At 44.4% G+C, this 24,923-nt stretch overlaps 1 protein-coding gene across 2 annotated transcripts; it reads left to right on the forward strand.

Annotated features, from left to right (window-relative positions):
* The first annotated feature begins 785 nt into the window (after positions 1-785).
* Positions 786-22,967, forward strand: ZFP62 (ZFP62 zinc finger protein). Of its 2 annotated transcripts, none has more exons than XM_059695615.1 (2): positions 786-881; positions 19,151-22,967. In XM_059695615.1, exon 2 carries the CDS (start codon positions 19,264-19,266, stop codon positions 21,865-21,867), a length of 2,604 nt encoding a protein of 867 aa, XP_059551598.1. In that variant the 5' UTR covers positions 786-881; positions 19,151-19,263; the 3' UTR covers positions 21,868-22,967. The 2 variants fall into 2 exon arrangements, with proteins under 2 accessions (XP_059551598.1, XP_059551599.1); XM_059695616.1 differs by having other exon boundaries at positions 797-885.
* The last annotated feature ends 1,956 nt before the right edge of the window (positions 22,968-24,923 follow it).

Here is a 24,923-nt window from a genome sequence, read left to right on the forward strand (position 1 = left end):
AGCGGAGCCACAGGGACTGGAAGCAGGTATCTGGGATTTATTTATCTTCTATAGGGGGTCCCAAAATTCACGCAAGAAGTAATTTTGATAGAAAACACAGGTTTATAATTAAAAATTGTAAATTTTTTATTGATTCATAAAGTATACAGTATAGGATTATGTATGGAATAGCACATCGGGTAAATGGCCTCCACGGCTTTGCTGGCACATATGCAAAGTCGTGGTCTTCATTGGTCTTCATTGTCCCTGCTCCTGGGCCATGATTGGTACTTGGTAATGCTTATCAAATTGAAGGGACTGAAATCAAAGGACAACAGATATTAGAATCTGATTCAATAAACCAAGTAAAATTAGGCTTTTATTTTTTCTTGTTGTTAATGCTCACACAAAATTCAAATTTTGCATGAATTTTGGGACACCCTATATAATTGAAACTTTGTAGCCTTGAGTGGAGCTCAGGGCTGGCCAGGGCAGGCGGGAAGCTTGACTTTCTCATCGCTGGGGGCAACTTGAGCCTCCTGCTCGCTCCAGCTCCGTGGCCACTGCCATCTTTGTGACAGAGTGAGGGTTAATTTGCATATTACTCTTTTATTAGATAGGATGGCCACTTATTTGTTTATTGTCTGCCCCCCTCCCCCCCCACGAAAAACGAGAAGCTTCCCCGGTAGCTCCTCCGAGCCCCCGAGCGCACGCCACCGCCCGCGCTAAATAAATAACCCGCCCTCCCAGCGCACCCAACTGGGTGGTGGGGGTACCATCGAGTCAGTCCTCCAGCCTCCCAGAGAGGACTCGGAAGTGCTCCGAGCCGCAGGGTGCTTCCGGCCCGGGCGTCCGCGCTTTTGTCCCGCTGGCGGCGGACTCCCGCGGCGCGGCCTCAGCCTGTACGTGAGTACGCGGCCGCCCCGCTTCCGCCCGGCCCTCGCCGAGCCGCGGCCCCCTGCGGGCGGTCCCGGCTGCCCCTCTCGGGGCGGAAGCGTGCCCCGTCCCCATCCTCCCCGGGAGGCGCGCCAGCGGGAGGGGCGGGAGGGAGGACCGCGGGCGGCGAGGCGCGTGGGGCGCCCCCGGAACACGCCGGACTCCCCGAGGGCGCCAGCGCCGGCCTTCGAACGGCCAGGGCCGGTGGGCTGCCCCGCGGCCAGAGAAACGCCCCGCTGTCGTGTTTCTCAAGTCTTCCCTGCCCTCGGCGGGAGGGGAGCCGTGGAAATGAGCGACCCCCGTTCCGGCCCCCCCCCCCCCCAACCCCGCGCCCCTCGCCTGTGCCCCCTGGCGGTTAGGTTTGGCCGGGGGATTGGCGCGTGAATGCGCGCCTGCGAGGGGCCCCTGGGGGCCGTCAGATGCGCCCCCCCCCCCTTTTTCCTGGATGGAGGCACGGTGTAAGGCTCCTGGTTCGGGGCAGGTGGAGCTGAGGGAGGTGCTCCCTTCCCTCTTCCTGGGGGAGCGCCACCTGCATGCAGACCGGGGTGCCCGGGGGCGGGGCCTGTCGCGCGGGCTCCGCCCACGAGGAGTGAACCTGAGAGAAGGGCAAGGGGGCCCCCCCGCAGCGAGGAGGGAAAGTGCAGGGGTGCCAGGCTGCGGGTGCGGCTTTGAGATGTTCGGACTACCCCGCCAGTAGGCGTGTTTTCTTTTTGAAAGCACAAGGGTTTGTGGTGTGTGTGTGTGTTTTAATGTTTAAATATGTAGAATATCCACATGGTTCATATATTTTAAATATAAAAAGTTATCGGCGAGCCCTAGCCGGTTTGGCTCAGTGGATAGAGCCTCGGCCTGCGGACTGAAGGGTCCCAGGTTCGATTCCGGTCAAGGGCATGTACCTTGGTTGCGGGCACACCCCCAGTAGTGAGTGTGCAGGAGGCAGCTGATCGATGTTTCTCACTCTCTATTCCTCTCTGTAAAACATCAATAAGATATATTTTTTAAAAAAGTTATCGGCGAAAAGGTTTCCTCCCGTGCAGCCATTTTCCTAGGCCCAACCTCATTAGTTACATTTAACTTATTTGAATGTATCCTTCTAGGATTTCTTTGTCCAGATACCTGCAAACGTGCATGTAGTTAGTTCCCCTTTCTCTCCACACGGGTGGAAGGTCGCTCTTAAAAGTTCTGCCCCTTCGTCCACTTAATCGATCTTAGAGATCATCAGAACACAAAGAGCTTTTTCTTTTTAAAATATATTTTATATTTTATTGAATTTTGCCGAAACCGGTTTGGCTCAGTGGATAGAGTGTCTGCCTGTGGACTGAAAGGTCCCAGGTCCGATTCCGGTCTAGGGCATGTACCTGGGCTGTGGGCACATCCCCGGTGGGGGATGTGCAGGAGGCGGCTGATCGATGTTTCTCTCTCATCGATGTTTCTGACTCTCTATCTCTCTCCCTTCCTCTCTGTAAAAAATCAATAAAATATATTTTAAAAAATATATATTTTATTGAATTTTTACAGAGAGGAAGGGAGAGGGATAGAGAGAAACATTGATGAGAGAGAAACATCCATCAGCAGCCTCCTGCACACCCCGTACTGGGGATGTGCCTGCAACCAAGGTACATACCCTTGGCCAGAATCGAACCCAGGACCCTTCAGTCTGCATGCGGACACTCTATCCACTGAGCCAAACTGGCCAGGGCTTTTTTTTTTTTTTTTTTTTTTTTTTTTTTTACAGTGCTGTAGTGCTGTGGAATTGGATTTGCCATGTTTTGGATGTTCTATAATTTTTTTGGATCTAGTCAGGGACATTGTTTCCCCCCCAACTTTTGTTGCCTCATGATGGCGCATTCAGTGACATACTATGGCATATCTGATCAAGGGTTTTTAAAAAAGTGATTAAGCAATCATAAAATGATTTTTGTTTTTCATCATTTAAGCCAGTTATTGGTAGATTGTTAAGTACACCAAATCATTGTTATAGCACATGTAGTGTTTAAAAAACAACCACCACCAAGCAGTTTTCCCTCCTAGACTTGTGTTTATGAGGTTTAGTCTGACAGTAGCCTAGTAAACTAATTCTGTAAATGACTCTCTTCAGGTCAAGTCTTTGCTCTCTTAGCTTCATAAAATCTCTCAGCCTCTCTTTCAGAACCTCCTTTGCTTAACTTATTCCCAAGAATGACTAGATTTCTTCTCCACTACCAGGTATGAGAATGTTCTATTTCATGTTTTACTTTGAGGAAAAATTGTCTTGAATCCTTATGTCCACTTTTAAGTAATAGAACCAACTCATGTTAACCATTTACTGTTCTGATATTCATAAACTACAAATGCAGTAATAACTAAAGCACAAACTATATTTTTCTCTTACCCTCTGCATATCACTTCTCACTCACTCCTTAGTCCCACGTTTTATTTATCCAATTCTCCCACTTCCTAAGTATTCTCTTCTGGGTATACATTTTGTACTCACATTCCCTCTGGTTTTCTCTTTCCTTTCTGAAGAAAGAAGAGCTGGCTTGGTCATCTCGAAGTCAAAATACACTACCTAAGATACAGAATCCAGATGTGACACTTGGTGGTAGATTGACCTGGGAAATATGGTTGGTACTGTGGAAATCAGATTAGCTGCTGGCACGTTGCACCTGTAGCTTGCTGCAGGAAGTGGTTAATAGGCCGCAGTTTACACCAGAGGGAGCCATAGTTGCTCTCTGGTGAGTTGTCTAGGCTCTTGAGAAGTGGCTCCTGACTCTGGGGCAGGGATGGCAAGAATGTAGGGCAGGTTCATACTGTCTGCACGAGCTTCTCTAGCATTGGTGGTAGAAATGAATGAACAAGTGCAGAGGTGCCCAGAGGTCATGGGTCATGACCCATGATTGGATTATAATCCCTCAGACATTAGGACTCAGTTCTCTGTCCCCTTACTCCATTCTCCCATTGCAACTAGTATGAGCGATCTCTTAATTTTTTTATTATGAAAAAATGTAAACATGCAGGATGGTAGAATAGTACAATGAGCTGCATATACTCATAGCTCAGATGCAACAGTTGTCAGGATTCTGCTACATTTGTTTCATCTTTTTTTATTTTTGATTTATTGAAATATTTTAAAAGCATTTATAGACATAATACCATTTTACCCTACCATGCTTCAGTCTACCAAAAAAAAAAAAAAAAAAAAGAGAGACATTTTTAACAACCAAAATGCCATTATCACACCATCTTAAATTAACTCTGATTCCTTACAGGTTGTCAAACTGCTGTGCCTGTGGTCTGTTTTTATATGGCCTGCAAGCTAAGGATGGTTTTTACATTTTTAAAGGGATATTAAGCCCTAGCTGGTTTGGCTCAGTGAATAGAGCATCGGCCTGCAGACTGAAGAGTGGCGGGTTTGATTCTGGTCAAGGGGACATGCCGGGTTGTGGGCTTGATCCCCAGTGGGGGGCGTGCAGGAGGCAGCCGATCAACAATTCTCATTGATGTTTCTATCTCTCTCTCTCTCTCTCTTCCTCTCCCTTCCTTTTTAAAATCAATTAAAAAAAATATATATATTTTTAAAAAGGGATATTAAGAAGCTAATAAAAAAATAAATGACAGCCCTGGCCAGTGCTGCTCAGTGATTTGAAAGTTGGCCCGCACATCAAAGTGTCGTGGGTTTGATTCCTGGTCAAGGGCATGTACCTGGGTTGCAGGTTCGTCCCCAGCCCCAGTGGAGGTGCAATCAGGAGGCAACCAATTGATGTATCTATCTCATCCATGTTTCTCTCACTCTTCCTCCCTCCCACCCTCCTCCCCGCTCTTTCTGAAAAGTAGTGGAAAAAATATTCTCAGGTATGAGGATTAAATGAATAAATAAATACATGACAGAATCAAATGTGACCCACAAAATCTACAATATTTTCTATCAAGTCCTTTATGGAAAAGTTTACCAACTGCTGATTTAATGGAGTAAGTGATTGTCCAACATGCATATCTGAGTTTGCTACTTCTTTGCCTTAAACTCCTCACGATTGAGTCTGGACTCCTTAGTATGATGGGCAGACCGTGGGGCAGCCCTTGTTTTTGCCCACCTACCTATTTGTGCCTGTGCCCTCTGTTCTGGATGCCTGAGGGTGGTAAACACCACTCCCTTTGCTGGAACTATTCTTCCTGAAGCTCTTCCTAGTCCTTTAAGCAGTTCCATCCCTTCTGCCTCCTCTCTCATCTGCTCTGTGTATGCCTCTGCCATTTTTATCATGTGTTAGTTATTTTTCTGCTAAACTCACCTAGTCTGCAAGCTCCTTGATGACAGGGCCTTGTCTTACCCATCTTTGAGTCCCCAGGACTAGCCCAGTGCCTAGAGAAATCAGGATATAGATCATAATCTAAGTTCCTTGGGCAACACTCAGTCTCAAGAGATAACATATTAGGTTACATCTTTAGTATTGTGTACAAGAATAATAATTTATTAAATTCTCTTCATTGCCTTTGCATTTTAACAGCTTAGTCCTTAGCTATAATAAAATACCATGTATTTGCCCTACCAGGTTTGGCTCAGTGGATAGAGCATTGGCCGCAGCGGACTGAAGGGTCCTGGGTTTGATTACGGTCAAGGGCACATGCCCAGGTTGCGGGCTCAATCCGCAATAGGGGGCATGTAGGATGCAGCTGATCAATGATTCTCTCTCATCATTGATGTTTCTATCTCTCCCTATCCTTTCCTTTCTGAAATCAATAAAAATATATTTTAAAAAGTACTGTGGATTTGGTGCCTTATAAACAACAGACATTTATTTCTCACAGTTCTGGAGGTTGGGAGGCCCAAGATCAGGGCACCAAGGCATCTCTGTAGGGTCTCTTATAAGAACACTAATCCCATTCAAGAGGGCTCCATCCTCATGTCCTAAGAATCTCCCACAGGGTTCCTTCTTAATTCCTTCATCTTTGGGGATTAGGGTTTTAACATAGGAATTTTGGGGGGGGGGGCAACAGAAATTCAAGCCATAGTGTCAGCATTTACTTTAGTGCTAGTTTTATATGTCTTGGTGCTTTCCTGCCTGTGTTTTGTACCTTTTCTTAGTCTCAGTATTGATAAATATGAATCTCATTGCAAACCATCTCTTTCCAGTGAAGATGTACTTTTATATTGATGTGTTTTGATTTCAGTCATTAAGAGGATTGGGTGAATGATGTTGGGTAATGGAACACCCAAACAGAGGAGGTTAAATAGAGCTGGGACAAGGAGAATGCTGGATTATTTATGAGGGGTAAGCAATGAGGTATTTGTGATCATGTACACCAGCTAGTCAGCAGTAAATTAAATAGAGAATCCCAGAGGACATGGAGGGGATTAAGGATTAATCTGCAAGAGAGTCAAGGGAAAGGGTCCATCAGGGCTGAGGACCAGTGAGTGCAGTAGCAGAGAGGGATTCTTTAGCATGGCCCATTTAGTGTCAAGCAAGTCACTCCAAGTGACGGCATGCAGAAGGCTTCAAGTGCCACACTAAGTAGCTTGAGAAGATTTGGCATTGGGGAATGACCACGTATGCACTTTTAAAAACTCTTGACAGCTGTTGGAGGAAGAATTGGATATGGGTAAGAATGAAGGTAGGGAGACTACAGCAGAAGTTCAGAGGGAAATTTAGGAGGGCCTAAACTAAGGCCTCAGCAGTAGGAATGAGTTGAGCATAGGGACTTGAGAACTGTATAGGGGTGAGAGAAAGAGAAGAGCCCTTTTGATTTAGGTAACTGGGGAGGACAGGAATGGATATGAGGGTCTGTAATTGAAGAGGGGGGTCTGGGCCAGAGATAAGGCTCTGTGAGATAGCTTGTAGAAGTGATAGGAGCCATGTTTATGCATGGAGCTGCCCAGGAAAGAGTGTAAAGCCAGGAGAGGAATGGTTCTAGGTGGAATGGGGCCAGGAACAGCAGGCTGGGGAGTTGGCGCCTGATTTGAAAGAAGCTAGTGCAGGGTGGTCTGAGTAGAAGAAATCAGATTGATTAGATAAGGCAGTGATCGGCAAACTGCGGCTCGCGAGCCACATGCAGCTCTTTGGCCCCTTGAGTGTGGCTCCCACAAAATACCATGTGTGGGTGTGCATGTGCAATGCGATTGAAACTGCGTGGCCCATGCGCAGAAGTAGGTATTTTGTGGAAGAGCCACAGCTTACTCCCAGACAAAAGTACTGGGAGAGGCCATTGTTCCTTTGCTGACACAAAATCAACAGTCAGACACCATATCTGAGTCTCTATCAGTCTGGCTCACACTGTGCCCCCTGCCCTGGTGATTCCCTGAGACCCCCACCCAAGCTATTTCCAGTGGTTTTTCCATAGGAATGATGTGTTTTGGCTCATGCTTCAGACTTTCTTAAAATCTCTCAAACAAGCAGCAGCTGGCCTCAGCATGGGCCATACCTCTTGATAAGGGGCTCCAGGCCTGGCATTAGTGGAGGCCTGCCTTGGTTCACAGTATGGCCTCTCTTGGACACCTCTAAGCCCAATACAAGAAGCAGCCATTTACAGATTCCTCTGTAGTTTGTGCTGGAAGATCCCAGGCAGGGCACAGGTAGTAGCTAACTTTGTATCTCCTGGGAGGCTCCAGAACCAGTGCACATGGTGGTTAGCTTCAGACCACACCAGACTACAAACCTACTACCTCCATGACACATGCAAGGGGTGTACTCGGTGAGCACCAAAATCCCACTGAAACAATTCCTGCTCCATAGGGTTGGCTCCTGCACAACAGTGTTTCTGTTGTGGTTGCAGCTGCTCCTCACAGCTAATTAGCCTAGAGCAGTGGTTCTCAACCTGTGGGTCGTGACCCCTTTGGCAGTCAAACGACCCTTTCACAGGCATCGCCTAAGACCATCCTGCATATCAGATATTTATATTACAATTCATAACAGTAGCAACATTACAGTTATGAAGTAACAACGAAAATAATTTTATGGTTGGGTCACAACATGAGGAACTGTATTTAAAGGGCCAGAAGGTTGAGAACCACTGGCCTGGAGGTCAGTTCTAGTGATGCCTATAACAGTCAAGACTCAACTACAACAGGACAGTGCAAAGAACCCACATGGGTGCACCTGGAGTGCCCAGCTCAAGTAATGGGAGGCTGAGCCACTGGGCCCTACAGGACACCTACTACACAAGGCCACTCTACCAAGTCTGAAAGACATAGCAGCTCTACCTAATACATAGAAACAAACACAGGGAAGCAGTCAAAAAGTAGAGACAAATATGTCACAAATGAAAGAACAGGAGAAATCTCCAGAAAAGAACTAAATGAAATGGAAGGAAGCAAACTACCAGATACAGAGTTCAATAATTAAAAGGATGCTCAAGGAACTTACGTCATCAACAATATAAAAAAAGGACCAGTCAGAAATGAAGGATACACTCACTGAAATGCATAATTTACAGGAGCTCTAGCCAGTTTGGCTCAGTGGCTTGTGTCGGCCTGCAAACTGAAGAATAATTTACAGGGAATCAACTGTAGAGTAGAGGATGCTGAGAATCAAATAAGCGAATTGGAATATGAAGAAGCAAAAAAGACCCAATGAGAAGAGCAAAAAGAAAAAGGGAGTCTCAGAGAGGAAACCAAGATGGCGGCATAGGTTAACGCCGGAGATTGCTGCCTCGAACAACCACTTCAAAAAACAACTAAAAGACGGAATGGACATCATCCAGAACCACAGGAAGGCTGGCTGAGTGGAAATTCTACAACTAGGAGGAAAGAGAATATCATACCCAGACTCAGAGGAGGCGCAGTGCTGAAGTGAAATACTAAGGTGCGGAGTGCACGCGGAGCGGGCTGGAGGCGGAGGGCGCGGTTGTTGTTTTCAATTGGGAGGGAGTTTCAGACTCTGAGCTCCAGATCCAGGCGAGTCTCTAGGGACCCAGACTCAAACGGGAGAAGCGGGACTGTCTGGCTTCAGTTGGAACTCGAAGGCAGCTTTCTCTCCGAGGTTTGCAGTGGTTGCTGGGACTCTGTGAGGCAGAGCCCCTAGGGACAGGACTGAGAGCAGCCATAACTGCTCGCTCCGGCCCGCCCTGTAGATCCCCGGGGACCCGCCCCGCCCAAGCCCTGCACAGAGCCATTTGCCGGATAGCCTCAGGCAAACGCTAAATTAGCACCGCCCTAGAGATCCAGCACAGAAGCTCTCCCACTGCAGACACAGCAGACTCTCATAGCCAGTTAGCCTGGAGGTCAAATCACCCTCAGTGTTGCCGACAACAATCAAGGCTTAACTACAACAAGACTGCACACAAAGACCACTAGGGGGTGCACCAAGAAAGCATAAAAAATGCGGAGACAAAGAAACAGGACAAAACTGTCAATGGAGGATATTGAGTTCAGAACCACACTTTTAAGGTCTCTTAAGAACTGTCTAGAGGCCGCCGATAAATGTAGTGAGATCCTCAAGAAATCTAATGAGATCCTCGATGTTATGATAAAGAACCAACTAGAAATTAAGCATACATGGACTGAAATAACGAATACTATACAGACTCCCAACAGCAGACCAGAGGATTGCAAAAATCAGGTCAAAGATTTGAAATGCGAAGAAGCAAAAAAACACCCAACCAGAAAAACAAAATGAAAAAAGAATCCGCAAATACGAAGATAGTGTAAGGAGCCTCTGGGACAGCTTCAAGTGTACCAACATCAGAATTATAGGGGTACCAGAAGATGAGAGAGAGCAAGATATTGAAAACCTATTTGAAGAAATAATGACAGAAAACTTCCCCCACCTGGTGAAAGAAATAGACTTACAGGTCCAGGAAGCGCAGAGAACCCCAAACAAAAGGAATCCAAAGAGGACCACACCAAGACACATCATAATTAAAATGCCGCCCTGACCGGTTTGGCTCAGTGGATAGAGCATCAGCCTGCGGACTCAAGGGTCCCGGGTTCGATTCCGGTCAAGGGCATGTACCTTGGTTGCAGGCACATCCCCAGTGGGGGGTATGCAGGAGGCAGCTGATCAGTGTTTCTCTTTCATCGATGTTTCTAACTCTCTATCCCTCTCCTTCCTCTCTGTAAAAAATCAATAAAATATATTTTTTTAAAATGCCAAGAGCAAAAGACAAAGAGAGAATCTTAAAAGCAGCAAGAGAAAGAAACTCAGTTACCTACAAGGGAATACCCATATGACTGTCAGCTGATTTCTCAACAGAAACTTTGCAGGCCAGAAGGGAATGGCAAGAAGTATTCAAAGTGATGAATACCAAGAACCTACAACCAAGATTACTTTATCCAGCAAAGCTATCATTCAGAACTGAAGGTCAGATAAAGAGCTTCACAGATAAGGAAAAGCTAAAGGAGTTCATCACCACCAAACCAGTATTATATGAAATGCTAAAAGGTATCCTTTAAGAAGAGGAAGAAGAAGAAAAAGGTAAAGATACAAATTATGAACAACAAACATGCATCTATCAACAAGTGAATCTAAGAATCAAGTGAATAAATAATCTGGTGATCATAATAGAATCAGGGACATAGAAAGGGAATGGACTGACTATTCTTGGGGGGGGAAAGGGGTGTGGGAGATGCGGGAAGAGACTGGACAAAAATCGTGCACCTATGGATGAGGACAGTGAGTGGGGAGTGAGGGCGGAGGGTGGGCTGGGAACTGGGAGGAGGGGAGTTATGGTGGGAAAAAAGAGGAACAAATGTAATAATCTGAACAATAAAGATTTAATTAAAATAAATAAATAAATAAATGTGCATATAGCAAAAAACAAAACAAAAAAAATAAAGATTTGGTTTCACCAAAAAAAAAAAGAAAAAAGGAATCCAAAGTTATGAAAATAGTGTAAGGAGCCTCTGGGACAACTTCAAGTGTATCAACATTTGCATTGTGGGTGTGTCAGAAGAGAGGGAGCAAGAAATAGAAAACTTATTTGAAAAAATAATGACTAAACTTCCTTTACTGGTGAAAGAAACAGACATACAAGTCTAGGAAGCACAGAGAATTCCAAACAAGAGGAATCCAAAGTGGCCCACACCAAGACATATATATAATTAATTTTTACAGAGAGGAAGAGAGGGATAGAGAGTTAGAAACATTGATGAGAGAGAAATATTGATCAGCTGCCTCTTGCACACCCCCCACTGGGGATGTGCCCGCAACCAAAGTACATGCCCTTGACCAGAATCGAAACTGGGACCCCTCAGTCCACAGGCTGACACTCTATCCACTGAGCCAAACTGGCCAGGGTGACACATTATAATTAAAATGCCAAAAGTTAAAGACAAAGAATCTTAAAAGCAGCAGGAGAAAAGCAGTTACCTACTTACAAGGGAATGCTCATAATACTGTCAACTAATTTCTCAATGGAAACGTTGCAAGCTAGGAGAGAGTGGCAAGAAATATTCAAAGTGATGAAAAGCAAGGACCTACAACCAAGATTACTCTACCCAGCAAAGCTGTCATTTAGAGTGGAAGGTCAGATAAAGACCTTCCCAGATAAGAAAAAGCTAAAGGAATTCATTACCACCAAACTAGTATTACATGAAATGTTAAAGGGTCTTCTTTAAATAGCAGAAGAACAGATGAAAAATATGAACAATAAAATGGCAATAAATTCATATCTATCAAACAATTGAATCTAAAATGAAAATAAGTGAACAAGCAGAACAGAAACACTCAAAGATAGAACATTTTGACAGTTGCCAGATGGGAGAGGGGTTGGGAGGATGGGTGTAAAAGGTGAGGGGATTTAGAGGTAGAAATTGGTAGTTATAGTAAACTTATGGGTGGGTAATGTGCAGCAAGGGGAATATAGTCAGTAATATTCTAATAACTATTAGAATGGGTATGATATTTTTGGGGATGATCACTTAAATTAATGGCTTGCAATTCATTACTGTACTTAATTACCCTGAATTGGGTATTCAAGCTGGCTCTTGTGGTCTATGACATGCCCCCATCATTTTTTTTTGAGCATCTCCTTAGAACTTCAAATCTCCAAGTTGACGTTCAAGAGGCTTAAGGAAAGTCTGCTGTTGTAGCTTTCCCATAACTCCGGTAACTGCAGTGGTAGCTGAACTTTTTTGTTAGTTTAGAATTTAAAACTAAGTTGCCTCATGTCTAGGAGAAAGTCAGTTAATTCGTTCCCAGCTGTCAATTGTAGCCAGAGCTCCTGTGGGGAAATTATAATAGACTAGTGCAGTGAAGGCGAACCTTTTGAGCTCGGCCTGTCAGCATTTTGAAAACCCCTAACTTAACTCTGGTGCCGTGTCACATATAAAAATTTTTTGATATTTGCAACCATAGTAAAACAAAGACTTATATTTTTGATATCCTATCTAATAAAAGAGAAACATGGTAATTAGCGTATGACCACTACCCTTCCCATTGGCTAATCAGGGCGATATGCAAATTAACTGCCAGCCAAGATGGCGGCCGGCAGCCAGGCAGCTTGAAACTAACACGAGGGGCTTGCTTGCTTCAGTGATGGAGGAAACCAACGTTCCCCGCCTGCCTTGCCGGCCTCTGAGCCTGCAGTTTGAAACATTGTAACAAATATAGAAGCTAAACAAAACCCCAGAAACCTGCTCTGTGGGATCTAAGAGCTGGAGTTATACAATGTTTCGATTATAGAACCCAAAAAAAACAGATACCTGCTTTCAGCAGCAGAGGCCTCAGAGCTGGAGCCAGAGCTAAAGCTGGCCCAGAATAAAAAAGAAAAAGAAAAAAAGGAGCAGTTGGGAGCTTCAGCCCTCAGCCCCTCACCCAGACTGGCCAGGCACCCCAGTGGGGACCCCCACCATGAAGAGTGTGTGACCAGCTGCAAATAGCCATCATCCCCTCACCCAGGCTGGCCAGGCACCCCAGTGGGGACCCCCACCCTGAAGGGTGTGTGACCAGCTGCAAACAGCCATCATCCCCTCACCCAGGTTGGCCAGGCACCCCAGTGGGGACCCCCACCCTGATCCAGGACACACTTCAGGGTAAACCAGCCAGCCCCACCCATGCACCAGGCCTCTATCCTATATAGTAAAAGGGTAATATGCCTCCCAGCACCAGGATCAGTGTGCCAGGGGGCAGCGCCCAAACCCCCTGATGGCCCTGCGGCTCTGTGTGTGACAGGGTGCGGCGCCCCAACCCCCCCCCCATCCCCACCCCACGGGCCCTGCTCTGTGTGTGGCAGGGTAGAGCCATAACCTCCCCATCGGCCCTGCCCTGAATGTGAGAGTGGCAGTGCCCCAACCCCCTGATCAGCCCTGCTCAGTCGGTGATAGAGGGCGCTGTCCCAACACCCAACCCCCCCCCCCCCCCCCGCCACGGGCCCTGCTCTGTGTGTGATGGGGTAGAGCCATAACCTCCCCATCGGTCCTGCTCTGTGGGTGATAGAGGGCGGCGCCCCAACCCCCTGATCTGCCCTGCTCTGTGTGTGACAGGGGGTGGTGCCCCAACTCCCCTATCAGCCCTACTCTGTGAGTGACAGGGGGGAGCTCCTCAACCCCCTGATGGGCCCTGCTCTGTGCGTGACAGGGGGGAGCTCCCCAACCCCCCTGATGGGCCCTGCTCCATGCGTGACAGGAGGGAGCTCCCCAACCCCCTGATCGCCCCTGCTCTGTGCGTGACAGGGTAAGGAGCCCCAACCCCCCTGATGGGCCCTGCTCTGTGCGTGACAGGGGGCGGCACCCCAACTCCCCAATCGGCCCTGCTCTGAGCCTGACCAGGGGCTGCACCTAGGGATTGGGGCTGCCCTCTGCCACCCGGGAGCAGGCCTTAGCCAACAGGGCGTTATCTCCTGAGGGGTCCCAGACTGCGAGAGGGCACAGGCCAGGCTGAGGGATCCCCCCCTTCCCCCCGAGTGCAGAAATTTTTGTGCACCGGGCCTCTAGTTTATTTTATATATTTACATGCCATTTAACAAAGAAAAATCAACCAAAAAATGAGTTTGCATGTCACCTCTGACACATGTGTCATAGGCTCACCATCACTGGACTAGTGGTCTGGTGCACAAAATGTGTGCACTCGGGGCGGGGGGATCCCCCAACCTGTCATGTGCCCTATCACAGTGCAGGAGCCCTGTGATCCATCGCCCCAAAGAGGTAGGCCCCACCCACCCATCTGGGGTTCCTCGGATTGCCCCAAAGAGGTAGGCCAGAGCCGGGGGAGGCCTGCGGACCCCTGGCGCAGGCGCCTAGAGGCCTCTGCCGCGGCCCCGCCCCCATCCCCAACGTTGCAAGTCCCCGCCCACCCGTGCCTGCTGTACAGGCAGCCTCCAGCTGATCGGTTGTTACGCATGAGGGCGTCCCAACAATTTGCATTTTACCCTATTATTCGTATAGATGGGAAGGTATCTAAAGGAGCTCCTGGGCCGCCTCATTCCTCATCTGAGTCTCTTTTGCACGCAACTATCATGCATTGGGGATCATTCCCCTTTCCCTTCCTAGGAGCATTCTTTTCTTCTTTCTTGGGATAGTCCTTTTTCCAATGTCCTTCCCTACCATAAGCGCATTGGTTGGAGCCCAGTGGTCTGCTTTCCTTGCTCCCTGCCACTGATTTCTTTTCTGATTTCCCTGGACAGTTTCTAGGAAAACCATCACTTGCTTTTGATTTTTAGCTTCTCTTCCATGGAATGCCATAAAGGCTATATCCACCAATTGTGACAGATTCATTCCTAGAACTCCATCTATCCGCTGAAGCTTTCTCCTAATGTCCAGGGCGCTCTGTCCAATAAAAGTGATGTTAACCATTTGTGAATTTTCAGCATCCTGGGGATTTACATCCCTGTACTTCCAGGAAGCCTGATAGATCCTCTCTAAAAACTCAGGGAGGTCCTCATTAGGCTTTTGCTATACATCTGTATAATATTCAAACCTTTTTTAACCTCCTAGTATGCATCTTTTCTAATGCTCCAAATGTACCAGGCCTCTATTATTTGGTCCCAGTCTGGCTCAGTGAGAGGCTTGGTCCCTGCTGGGTTTGGAGTCTCATTTCGGTTCTTCTGATGGAGTCAGCAGGCTTCCTCTGTAGCCTTACCTATTACTAATCTTTCATCTGCTGTTTGCAAGATATTCAGGAGAGCCTGGACAACTCCCCAATTAGGGTGATGAGTGGCAAAAATGAATGTAATTAAATCAGTCATTTTCTGGGGGGTCCTACCTATAAGAAGCATTAGAATTCCTTCAGTTTAACAAGTCTGAAGTTGAAATTGCCATAGCCAGTTTGGCTCAATGGGTAGAGCATTGGCTCACCCAGACTGAAGGGTCCTGGGTTCTATTCCGGTCAAGGGCACGTTACCTTGGGTGCAGGCTCAATCCTTAGTCCGGGAGTGCATGTGGAGGCAGCCAATCAGTGTGTTTCTCTCACATTGTTAATTCTCTCTCTCTTTCTGTCTCTCCCTCTCCCTTCCACTCTCTCTAAAAATCAATGGAAAAATATCCTCAGGTGAGAATTAACCAAAAATAAATAAATAAATAAATAAACACATAAATAAATACATAAATAAATTTTAAAAAATTAAATTAAAACTATACAAAAAGCTGTGTATAGAGTGTTTTTCTCCCCTATCCATTCTGCTTTATCCTACCCTCCCCACCCCTTAGAGGTGTAATGGGCTTTATTGTTTTCTGGCTATTCTCATTATTGTAAAAAAAAACACCAACCAACCAACAGATACGTGCTTGTTTTCTTATTTTTCTTAAACAAAACATTGACATAGATGCTTTTTCACTGTTAGAGGCACCTCTCACTGACATTAGAGTTATCACCAGACATCCCCTTCAATCAGTGGGAGAAGGCTGTCCCCAACTTTGATCCTTTTCTCATATAAGTGAATTTATATAAGAGATCATTGCATTGTGAAAAGCCAGTTTATTAAAGCTGCACCTTTATTAAGAAGCAAAGCCAGCAAACCTATTCATCTGGCTCATGAAGTGCAGAAGGGCTCTCAGCTCATCTGAAGAGGGAGTTGGGTGGGGGTCCAAGGTGTTACATAGCCTCCTGTCTATAGGTCTCAGATTCCTTCTGCTGAATATTTTGGTGCAGAGTAATTCTCAAGGTCCCTTTTCCTCTCTTGTGGCCTTCCCAGAATTCATGAGAAGCACCTGGCAACTTTATCTTGCCAAGCCTAAGACTGCTGGCTTTTCTGCTTTGGGAGTAAAATAGCCTCTTTTATTCCCTTCCCCTTTGTCCCTCCCTTTCTGTATTCTCTCATTAGGGAGGTTTTTAACCACTTGCCTTCAAGTGTCCTTGGCTGGGCAAGATAATGGCTTATTATTTACAAGCTGGCTGCAAATTGCCCACACCGTTTGGCCTTGTTTTACTTTACCTGTCTCAGTTTCCCTATTCCTCCTGCCCTGGAATCTTGTAACATCACTATACAATATATCCTTGAAATTGCTCCTTATTGGTCAATTATAAAGCTATTCCTTATTTTCTAGTACTCTGTTTTGTATTTGTACCATAGCTTATTTAACCCCTCTTCTGTGTGTGAACATGTAGGTAGTTTTCCATATTTTGTAGTTACAAATAATCCTACAATGAATAAGACTCTGCATATATACTTTTGTATTGTTGGAAGTGTATCTTCACTATAAATTCCTATATGGGATTTTTGGATTGAAGTGTGTTTGAGATTGGCAAATTTCTCTCAGCAGAGGTTATGCCAGTTTGTATTCCCAGTAATATATAAGAGTGTCTGTTTCCCTCACAGCCTCACAACTGAATAGATTGTCAAACTTTTGAATATTTGCCAATCTAATGGGACAATTAGTATTTTAGTCTAATTATTTGTATTCTATTATTGAGTGAAATTAAAAACATAACATTTAAGGGCCATTTTAATATTTCTTTTGGTAAATTGTTTGGATCTTTTGCCCATTTTTCTGTAGGATTTCTAGTCTATTTTTCTTCAGCTTTTGAAAATAGTTTTTATGTTAAGGGTATTAGCCTTTACGTATGATGTATGTTGTAAATATTTTCTCCCACGTCATTCATTTCTTGATTTTGCTTATGGTATTTGTTGTTGTCGTTAATCCTCATCTGAGGATATTTTTCCATTGATTTTTAGAGAGTAGGAGGGAGGGAGGGAGAGAGAGAGAAACAAAGAAGTGAGAAAGACACATTGATTGATTGCCTCCTGCATGTGCCCTGACCAGGGCCAGAGATTGAGCCTGCAACCGAGGTACATGCCCTTGACCAGAATTGAACCCAGGACCTTTCAATCCATGGCTGACACCCTATCCACTTAGCCAAACCGGCTAGGGCTGTGCTATACTTTAATACCTAGTATGGCTAGTTCCCCTCAGGGCTCTTCCTTTTCTGTTTTTTCTCTAGCAATTTTTGTGTGTTTATTTTAGGGGATTTGGTTTTATGTCTGTAGGCTAAAAGGAATGGATAGAGCAGAGTCCCTGATGTATGTGGAAGCAGGATTCAGAGCACAGCTAAAAGATGTTGGTGCTGATGATTCTGGAATTTCACTGCTCAGCCAGTGACATGGACTGTTCTGCCCAAAGTATAAAGAAATGGAGCAAGGAACTAGGCTGTGCCACCATTTCTCAGGAACCTCTGAAGGTTTTTTACCTAACATCATGTGTCATTCTGTGAAGCTTTCTCAGCTGAACCACCTTTGGTTTACTGTCTGCTGAGGGATGTTTTTTCTTTAAATTATTTTAGTGATATTCTGAGTTCCTAGCTTCTTTTCCTTTTCTGTTAATTTTAATTGAGTTCATCATTACAGTCACATGAGCATAAGTTGGATCATAAGTGTCATTCTTTATACATGTCCACTTTTATTGCCTCTGCTTCCTCCTTATGTTTACATATAGAGTTTCTTAAGTAGGACTGACAGAAGTCCAGAGTACTGACCCAAGAGAGTCTGATACCCAGAGTAAGAGGAGAGATCCATATTTTAACTAAGTCTAATCACAAATGTTTAATTGTCTAAGGTTGGGGGATAAGGAACTTAGAAGTGTTTCTTAGGCATCAGTTTGTCAGTAGGTGGCTACTGATGGAGTGCCAGCTATGTGTAGAGTACTGTCACAGGGACAAAGTTACACTGTCTGGCTCCTAAACTTGGGAAAGGAATTTACCTTTCCTGAGTCCTGTGCTTTATCTTCAGGTTCCAAATATGATCTAATGACCTGACCTCAAATAAATATCAAAATAGCTTAGTGAAGAGAGCATTTTCATATGTGATTAAATAAATAAATAAATAAATAAATAAATAAGTAAGTAAGTAAGTAATAATAGCATATGGCACTTCACCAAGTGACAGACATTGTTCTCAACACTTTACATATGTTCTCATTTAATATTCACCAATGAGGACGCTGTGGTTCAAAGAGGTTAAATAACTTTCTCAAAGACACACAGCTAGGTATTTGAACCCAGGCGGAATGATTTTCTTTGCCTAACGGTTTGTGTTTTTGCTTTTGATTTTTGATATTCTCTGACTGTATTTAGCCTCTTCATAAAGTAGGAGTGAAAGTCTTTTTGCCTGGCAGGCCAGAGTGTCCTCTTCCATGTAGAGTTCCTCCCTGGCTACCCTAACTGGCCATTTTACAGGGTCAGAGTTTTCCTTGGAGGGGAAGTCCAGGAGGCCAAACCAACAGGCTTGTTTTCTGTATCATCTCTAACGTGACTATCCTCATGATTTTACAACCACCTCCCTAATACTTCCACTTACCTATTTCTCCTCTTCTTTAGTTTTGCCTGTCTTCTGCTGATTATGTCTTTTTAACTTTTGTCTTATTAATCTGTCTCCTCCTTTTTAGAGATTTCTTCTACCCTCTGTTTGTTTTTCCATGACTTGGTGTCATTTTTTAAAAACCGATCAATGTTGCCCCTGGTTCTGTACATTATTTCAACCCATTTTAACTCACCCTCACCAGGGGTGGGGAACCTTTTTCTGCCAAGTACCATTTGGATATTTATAACATCATTTGTGGGCCATACAGAATTATCAACTTCAAAATTAGCTTGCTATATTTAGTCAAACATTGTATTAACTCACCCCTAATGCCTTGAGAGGGCCAGACCAAATGATTTCTGGGACTTACGTGGCCCATGGGCTGGACCATCCCACTCCTATGCTAGAAAAGCTCTCTGTTTTATTGAAAATCCATGGCTCCAGCATTTCAACATTAGCCCTATAGCATCAGAAATTTTGGCATGTCCACCATTGTATCCCAGCAGTTAAAACACTTGAGTGAATGAGTGAATTTGGATGTAATTCTTCCAGTTTCTTCTTAACAAAGTGAATAAGTATTTTCATTTTCTTGGTTTAGTGTCACATTTCAAGACGAGAGGCACTGAGGATGAGGAATCAACTGAAAAGTGTGAAAATGTCCGAAATGCAGAATCTCTGTGGCTAAAAGTGGAAGGTCTTCCCAAGGATCATATGCAGGAATCTGAGGTTGGTGAAACTTGTGATTGGGATAGCAAGGTAGAGAGCCAATTGGAAAAGCCTGAGGGAAAAAGAATGATGGAAGACAAAAGTGGCATCAGGGAAAAGATTGGAAAAGCCAAGAACACAGCAAATATAAAGACAGAACAGAAAGACAAGGCATCTGAGAAAAGCTTACATCTGAGCTCAAAGCACGTTACATACCAGACCATCCCTATAGAACAGAGAAGCAGTGAACAAGGCAAATGTGTGGAGAACATCAATGGAAATTCGCATCCCCATCTGAAGCAGGAAACCAGTGCTTTTAAGAAATCTCATAAATGTGATGAGTGTGGGAAATTCTTCAAATATAATTCCCGCCTTATTCAACATAAAATTATGCACACTGGGGAAAAACGCTATGAGTGCGAGGACTGTGGAGGGACTTTCCGGAGCAGTTCGAGCCTTCGAGTCCACAAGCGGATCCATACTGGGGAGAAGCCGTATAAGTGTGAGGAATGTGGGAAAGCCTACATGTCCTATTCCAGCCTTATAAACCATAAAAGCACCCATTCTGGGGAGAAGAACTGTAAATGTGATGAGTGTGGGAAATCTTTCAACTACAGCTCTGTTTTAGACCAGCATAAGAGGATCCACACTGGGGAGAAGCCCTATGAATGTGGCGAGTGTGGGAAAGCCTTCAGGAATAGCTCTGGTCTCAGAGTCCACAAAAGGATCCACACAGGGGAGAAGCCTTATGAATGCGATATCTGTGGGAAAACTTTTAGTAATAGCTCTGGCCTTAGGGTTCACAAAAGGATCCACACAGGTGAAAAGCCCTATGAATGTGATGAGTGTGGGAAGGCCTTCATTACTTGCAGAACACTCCTAAACCATAAAAGCATCCATTTCGGAGATAAACCTTACAAATGTGATGAGTGTGAGAAATCGTTTAATTATAGCTCTCTCCTCATTCAGCATAAAGTCATCCACACTGGAGAAAAACCTTATGAATGTGATGAATGTGGGAAGGCCTTCAGGAATAGCTCGGGTCTTATTGTACATAAAAGAATCCACACGGGAGAGAAACCTTACAAGTGTGATGTCTGTGGCAAAGCGTTCAGCTATAGCTCAGGCCTTGCAGTCCATAAAAGCATTCACCCTGGGAAGAAAGCTCATGAATGTAAGGAGTGTGGAAAATCTTTCAGCTACAACTCACTTCTTCTTCAACATAAGACTATTCACACTGGAGAGAGACCTTATGTATGTGATGTGTGTGGCAAAACCTTCAGAAACAATTCAGGTCTCAAAGTCCACAGGAGGCTCCACACCGGGGAAAAACCATACAAGTGTGATGTGTGTGGGAAAGCCTATATCTCACGTTCTAGCCTTAAAAACCACAAAGGAATCCATCTTGGGGAGAAGCCCTATAAATGTAGCTATTGTGAGAAATCTTTCAATTATAGCTCTGCCCTTGAACAACATAAAAGGATTCATACGAGGGAGAAACCTTTTGGGTGTGATGAGTGTGGAAAAGCCTTCAGAAATAATTCAGGTCTTAAAGTACATAAACGAATCCATACTGGGGAGAGACCTTACAAATGTGAAGAATGTGGGAAAGCCTACATCTCACTCTCAAGCCTTATAAATCATAAAAGTGTACACCCTGGGGAAAAGCCCTATAAGTGTGAGGAGTGTGAAAAGGCCTTTATCACATACCGAACCCTTATAAACCACAAGAAAATTCATCTTGGGGAGAAGCCCTACAAATGTGATGTGTGTGAGAAATCTTTTAATTACACCTCACTCCTTTCTCAACACAAAAGGGTTCACACTAGAGAAAAACCCTATGAATGCGACAGGTGTGAGAAGGTCTTCAGAAACAACTCAAGCCTTAAGGTGCATAAAAGAATTCATACTGGGGAGAAACCCTATGAATGTGATGTGTGTGGAAAAGCCTACATCTCACACTCAAGCCTTATTAACCATAAAAGTACCCACCCTGGCAAGACACCTTATACATGTGATGAATGTGGAAAAGCTTTTTTCTCAAGCAGAACTCTTATAAGCCATAAAAGAGTTCATCTTGGGGAGAAACCCTTCAAATGTGTTGAGTGTGGGAAATCTTTCAGTTACAGCTCACTTCTTTCTCAACACAAGAGGATCCACACAGGGGAGAAGCCCTATGTATGTGATGGTTGTGGAAAGGCATTCCGGAACAGCTCAGGCCTCACAGTGCATAAAAGGATCCACACAGGCGAGAAACCCTATGGATGTGATGAGTGTGGGAAGGCCTACATCTCACACTCGAGTCTTATCAACCATAAAAGCATCCATCGTGGGCAGCAGCCCTATAATTGTGAGTGTGGGAAATCCTTTAATTATAGATCTGTTCTTGACCAACACAAAAGGATCCACACTGGGAAGAAGCCATTCAAGTGTAGTGAGTGTGGGAAGACTTTTAATATCAGATCAGATCTCACCAAGCATAAAGTAATCCATACAGGGGAGGAATCTTTAAATGTGCCAAATGTGGGAAGTTACAGTGGCACTTCACAAAGGAAAACTCATGAGGGTGGGAATGTTCTGGATGGGACCAGAATGAGCTTGTCTCTGTAGGAGGCAAAGCTTACCAAGTCTCAAAGAACTCAAATGGAAGAACAATCCTGTGAATGTAAGAATATCTGAGGTCCTTGTTCATGGCTTATAATTTACATGGTATAAACAAAACCGTGATCTTTTCTATGCTTCAGTCATAGCCAGCAAGGAAGCCTCCAATGTCAAGGTAGTTGAGCCCTACGTTTCATACTGGGGATAAAACCTATCAAAATGATAGAATGTTAAAATAAAACCTTCAAAATAAGCAGAGATTTCTGGAAAGACAAGGAAACATATGAATGAGAAGAGGGTTTCAATTAGAAGTCACACAGTCACCATTAGAAAGTTCATATTTAGGTAAGTTCTGTGAATCTAAGTGTGGGACATTCAGGTATAGCTTTGAGTCCCAATTATAGATTGGTCAGTGGGAAAATCCCAAGAAGGTCCTCCAAAAGGCAAATTCAGGGAGAGAGAGGCTTCAGGGAATATAAATTTATTTAACAGTGATCATGGGATAAAAAGTTAATATAATTGAATGGTTTGGGAAGGAGGTGATGACAAATTTTGGAATAAAATTTGAATTTTGTGGGGAAAGTAAAGAGTGTAAGATAAGAGAGAACCTCTTAAAAAAAAAGACAGGTTGATTAGATTATGCTATTATAATGTGATACACTAGTTGAGTGGGTGAAAATTTTTTTAAAATTCAAATAAACCCCCCTCAATGAATAATAAATGTGTAATGAGTGAAAACCTACAAATAAAAGGTTGTGCCATGGAGAGAAATACAGCACATTCAGGTACTAACAGGACACATCATTATGAATTTGCACAAAAAGAATTGATTCAGGGATTCCTATGAATAGGAATGCTGAGAAGGAGAGCATTTTATTGTAGAAATGAAAAAACTAAGTACCAATAATCAGGGCATAGGAAATTCATGCTTCTTAATCTTGTAAAATGATTGTGTTGGACTGTTATTGTAAAGCTTTTATGCACTACATGTGTGTATTGTCTTTTGTAAAATATTATGAATATGTTGTTCAGGGCTTACTCTCTTGGCCATGAAGAGACTGATAATTGTGGCAAGGTAAGGTGGAACTCCAATAAAGAAATCCCTCAAAAGTAAACAGGCTGTGCCTGGACTTGAGATGGAGCAGTATGCAGGGAAAGCTGTTTGTGTCACATCTTTATGGGTACGTTATACCAGAGACAAACCTCGGAGGGCAGCAGGGGCTCATCCCCCAGGGCTAACAGCTCAGGTCTCGCTAGAAGTGAGGTGGTACCTCCACCAGGAGAAGTGCAACATGGATTGAACCTCACATACTGGTGCTGAATCATAACTCCTGGGAATGGGCAAGCTCTTAATGGTAGTCACCACAGAAACAGTTCTGTTAGGAACTGATAAAATTTAACAAAATATTAACTCTGTATAAAGCTGTTCACTAGGTAACTCAAAGGGTGAAATGAGAGTCTTCTGAGAGTTAAGTAACCTGTCCAAGAATAGTCTGAGTGGGGCCAGTCTGTAGAGGCTGAATTCCCTGTCAGGTCTCTCTGGTTCCAAAATTCACGCTTTTACAAGGGAAGAATCTCTTGCCAGATCGTGTCCCTGCTCTCTCTAGGACTTCGTGTATCTTGCCACAAAGTTTACATTCCTCTCTCTAGGAGTATAATTTTTTCACTTTGTCTATAAACCTTCATCAGTAAATTTAGACAGAGAGGGTAGAGATGGAACTAGGAAAGGGATAATATATTTCTGTCACTCAACTCCCACTTTGGAATGTCACTACTACATTTGCTCTGTCCTCTCCACATGCAGCACTGGCAAACATGATTCTCTCCATAGACTTGGGTTAATATATTCAGCTAATTCTTGTTGAGAATGTGCTAGGCACAGTCCACTGTCCTGGGCACTGGGCAGGAGGAGTAAATAAAGGATATATAAGAGAGAACGTCCATAAGCAAAGCTACCCCAATGGATGCTGAACTAAAATGCAGTGCTCAGAGGAAAGTGAGCATCATCATTGGTGGGGAAGAAGAGGTAACAGTGGTATTTGGGCCAGACAGTTTTTTTTTTTTTTTAAGAGGGAGGATTGGGAAATGGGTTGGCCTGATGAAAGGCATCATCAGAAAAGCTCACACATCCTTCAGAGTGGCCAGTCTCTAGCAGGGCTTGCCCAGTGGGCAGAAAGGAGGGAGGCCATGGAGTATCAATTTCAGGAGTCACCGGTTCATGTTCATTTACTGAAGGCTTTAGATGACTGGGTTACCTGAGGTTTCTGTGTAGCCAGGGCTGTCAGTGTGCCAGTGGCTTGAGGCCCCCATAATGCACTGCCTACTTTCAGGAGAGTCACCACTCAGATGGGAATTCTGAGAGCCCTTGCCTACTGAGCACTGGGACACATTACTACGAGAACCTCCATTGACTCATCCACAAGAAGTGGGTCCTGGGGCCTCTTGGTCTTGAGCCTATCTAAGGACAGATACATGCAGCTCAGAATGATCCAGACAAGGAGGGGCTTTGGGTCTCCACCTGTTCCAGGCAGACTGGTGCAGAGGTGGTTTGACTGCATCTGTTCAGACCCTCAGGACTTGAGCTGGTTTAGGGACCACCATCCCCCACCTCCTTTCAGAGAAAAATTCTGATATGCGAGAAGAAAAGTAAAATTTCCAACATATGTAGGTAAATCAAAACGCTTAAAAAAAAGCAGTGTCTAAAAAAGCCTGTCTAATTCAAGGGTTAAAATAGAATGGAAATCTTGGACAATAGTAGGTAAATTGGGAGATGGAAGATTTGCATGGAAGAGGGTCAAAATGCTGTTTAAGTGTAGATTTTATGACATTAATTATGATAATTTGTCATGGGCGAGCACTAAAATGATAGAAGTAAAGGATATAAATCAAAATCTGGGCTGGAAAACCTCAAAGTCTGGAAAAGAAAAACAACATTAAAAAGGTGGGGCAGTGCTTTCTGGTAAAGATGGGCTAGGTTATTTGGATTAACTTCCCACCTAAACCAAAAACGACTAAAATGTAGTTGGGATGCCTTCTGCATCAAGAGCATTGAGAGTGAGAAGACA

Source organism: Myotis daubentonii, chromosome 5 (assembly GCF_963259705.1).
Source record: "Myotis daubentonii chromosome 5, mMyoDau2.1, whole genome shotgun sequence".
In the NCBI taxonomy this organism is placed as follows: Eukaryota; Metazoa; Chordata; class Mammalia; order Chiroptera; family Vespertilionidae; genus Myotis; species Myotis daubentonii.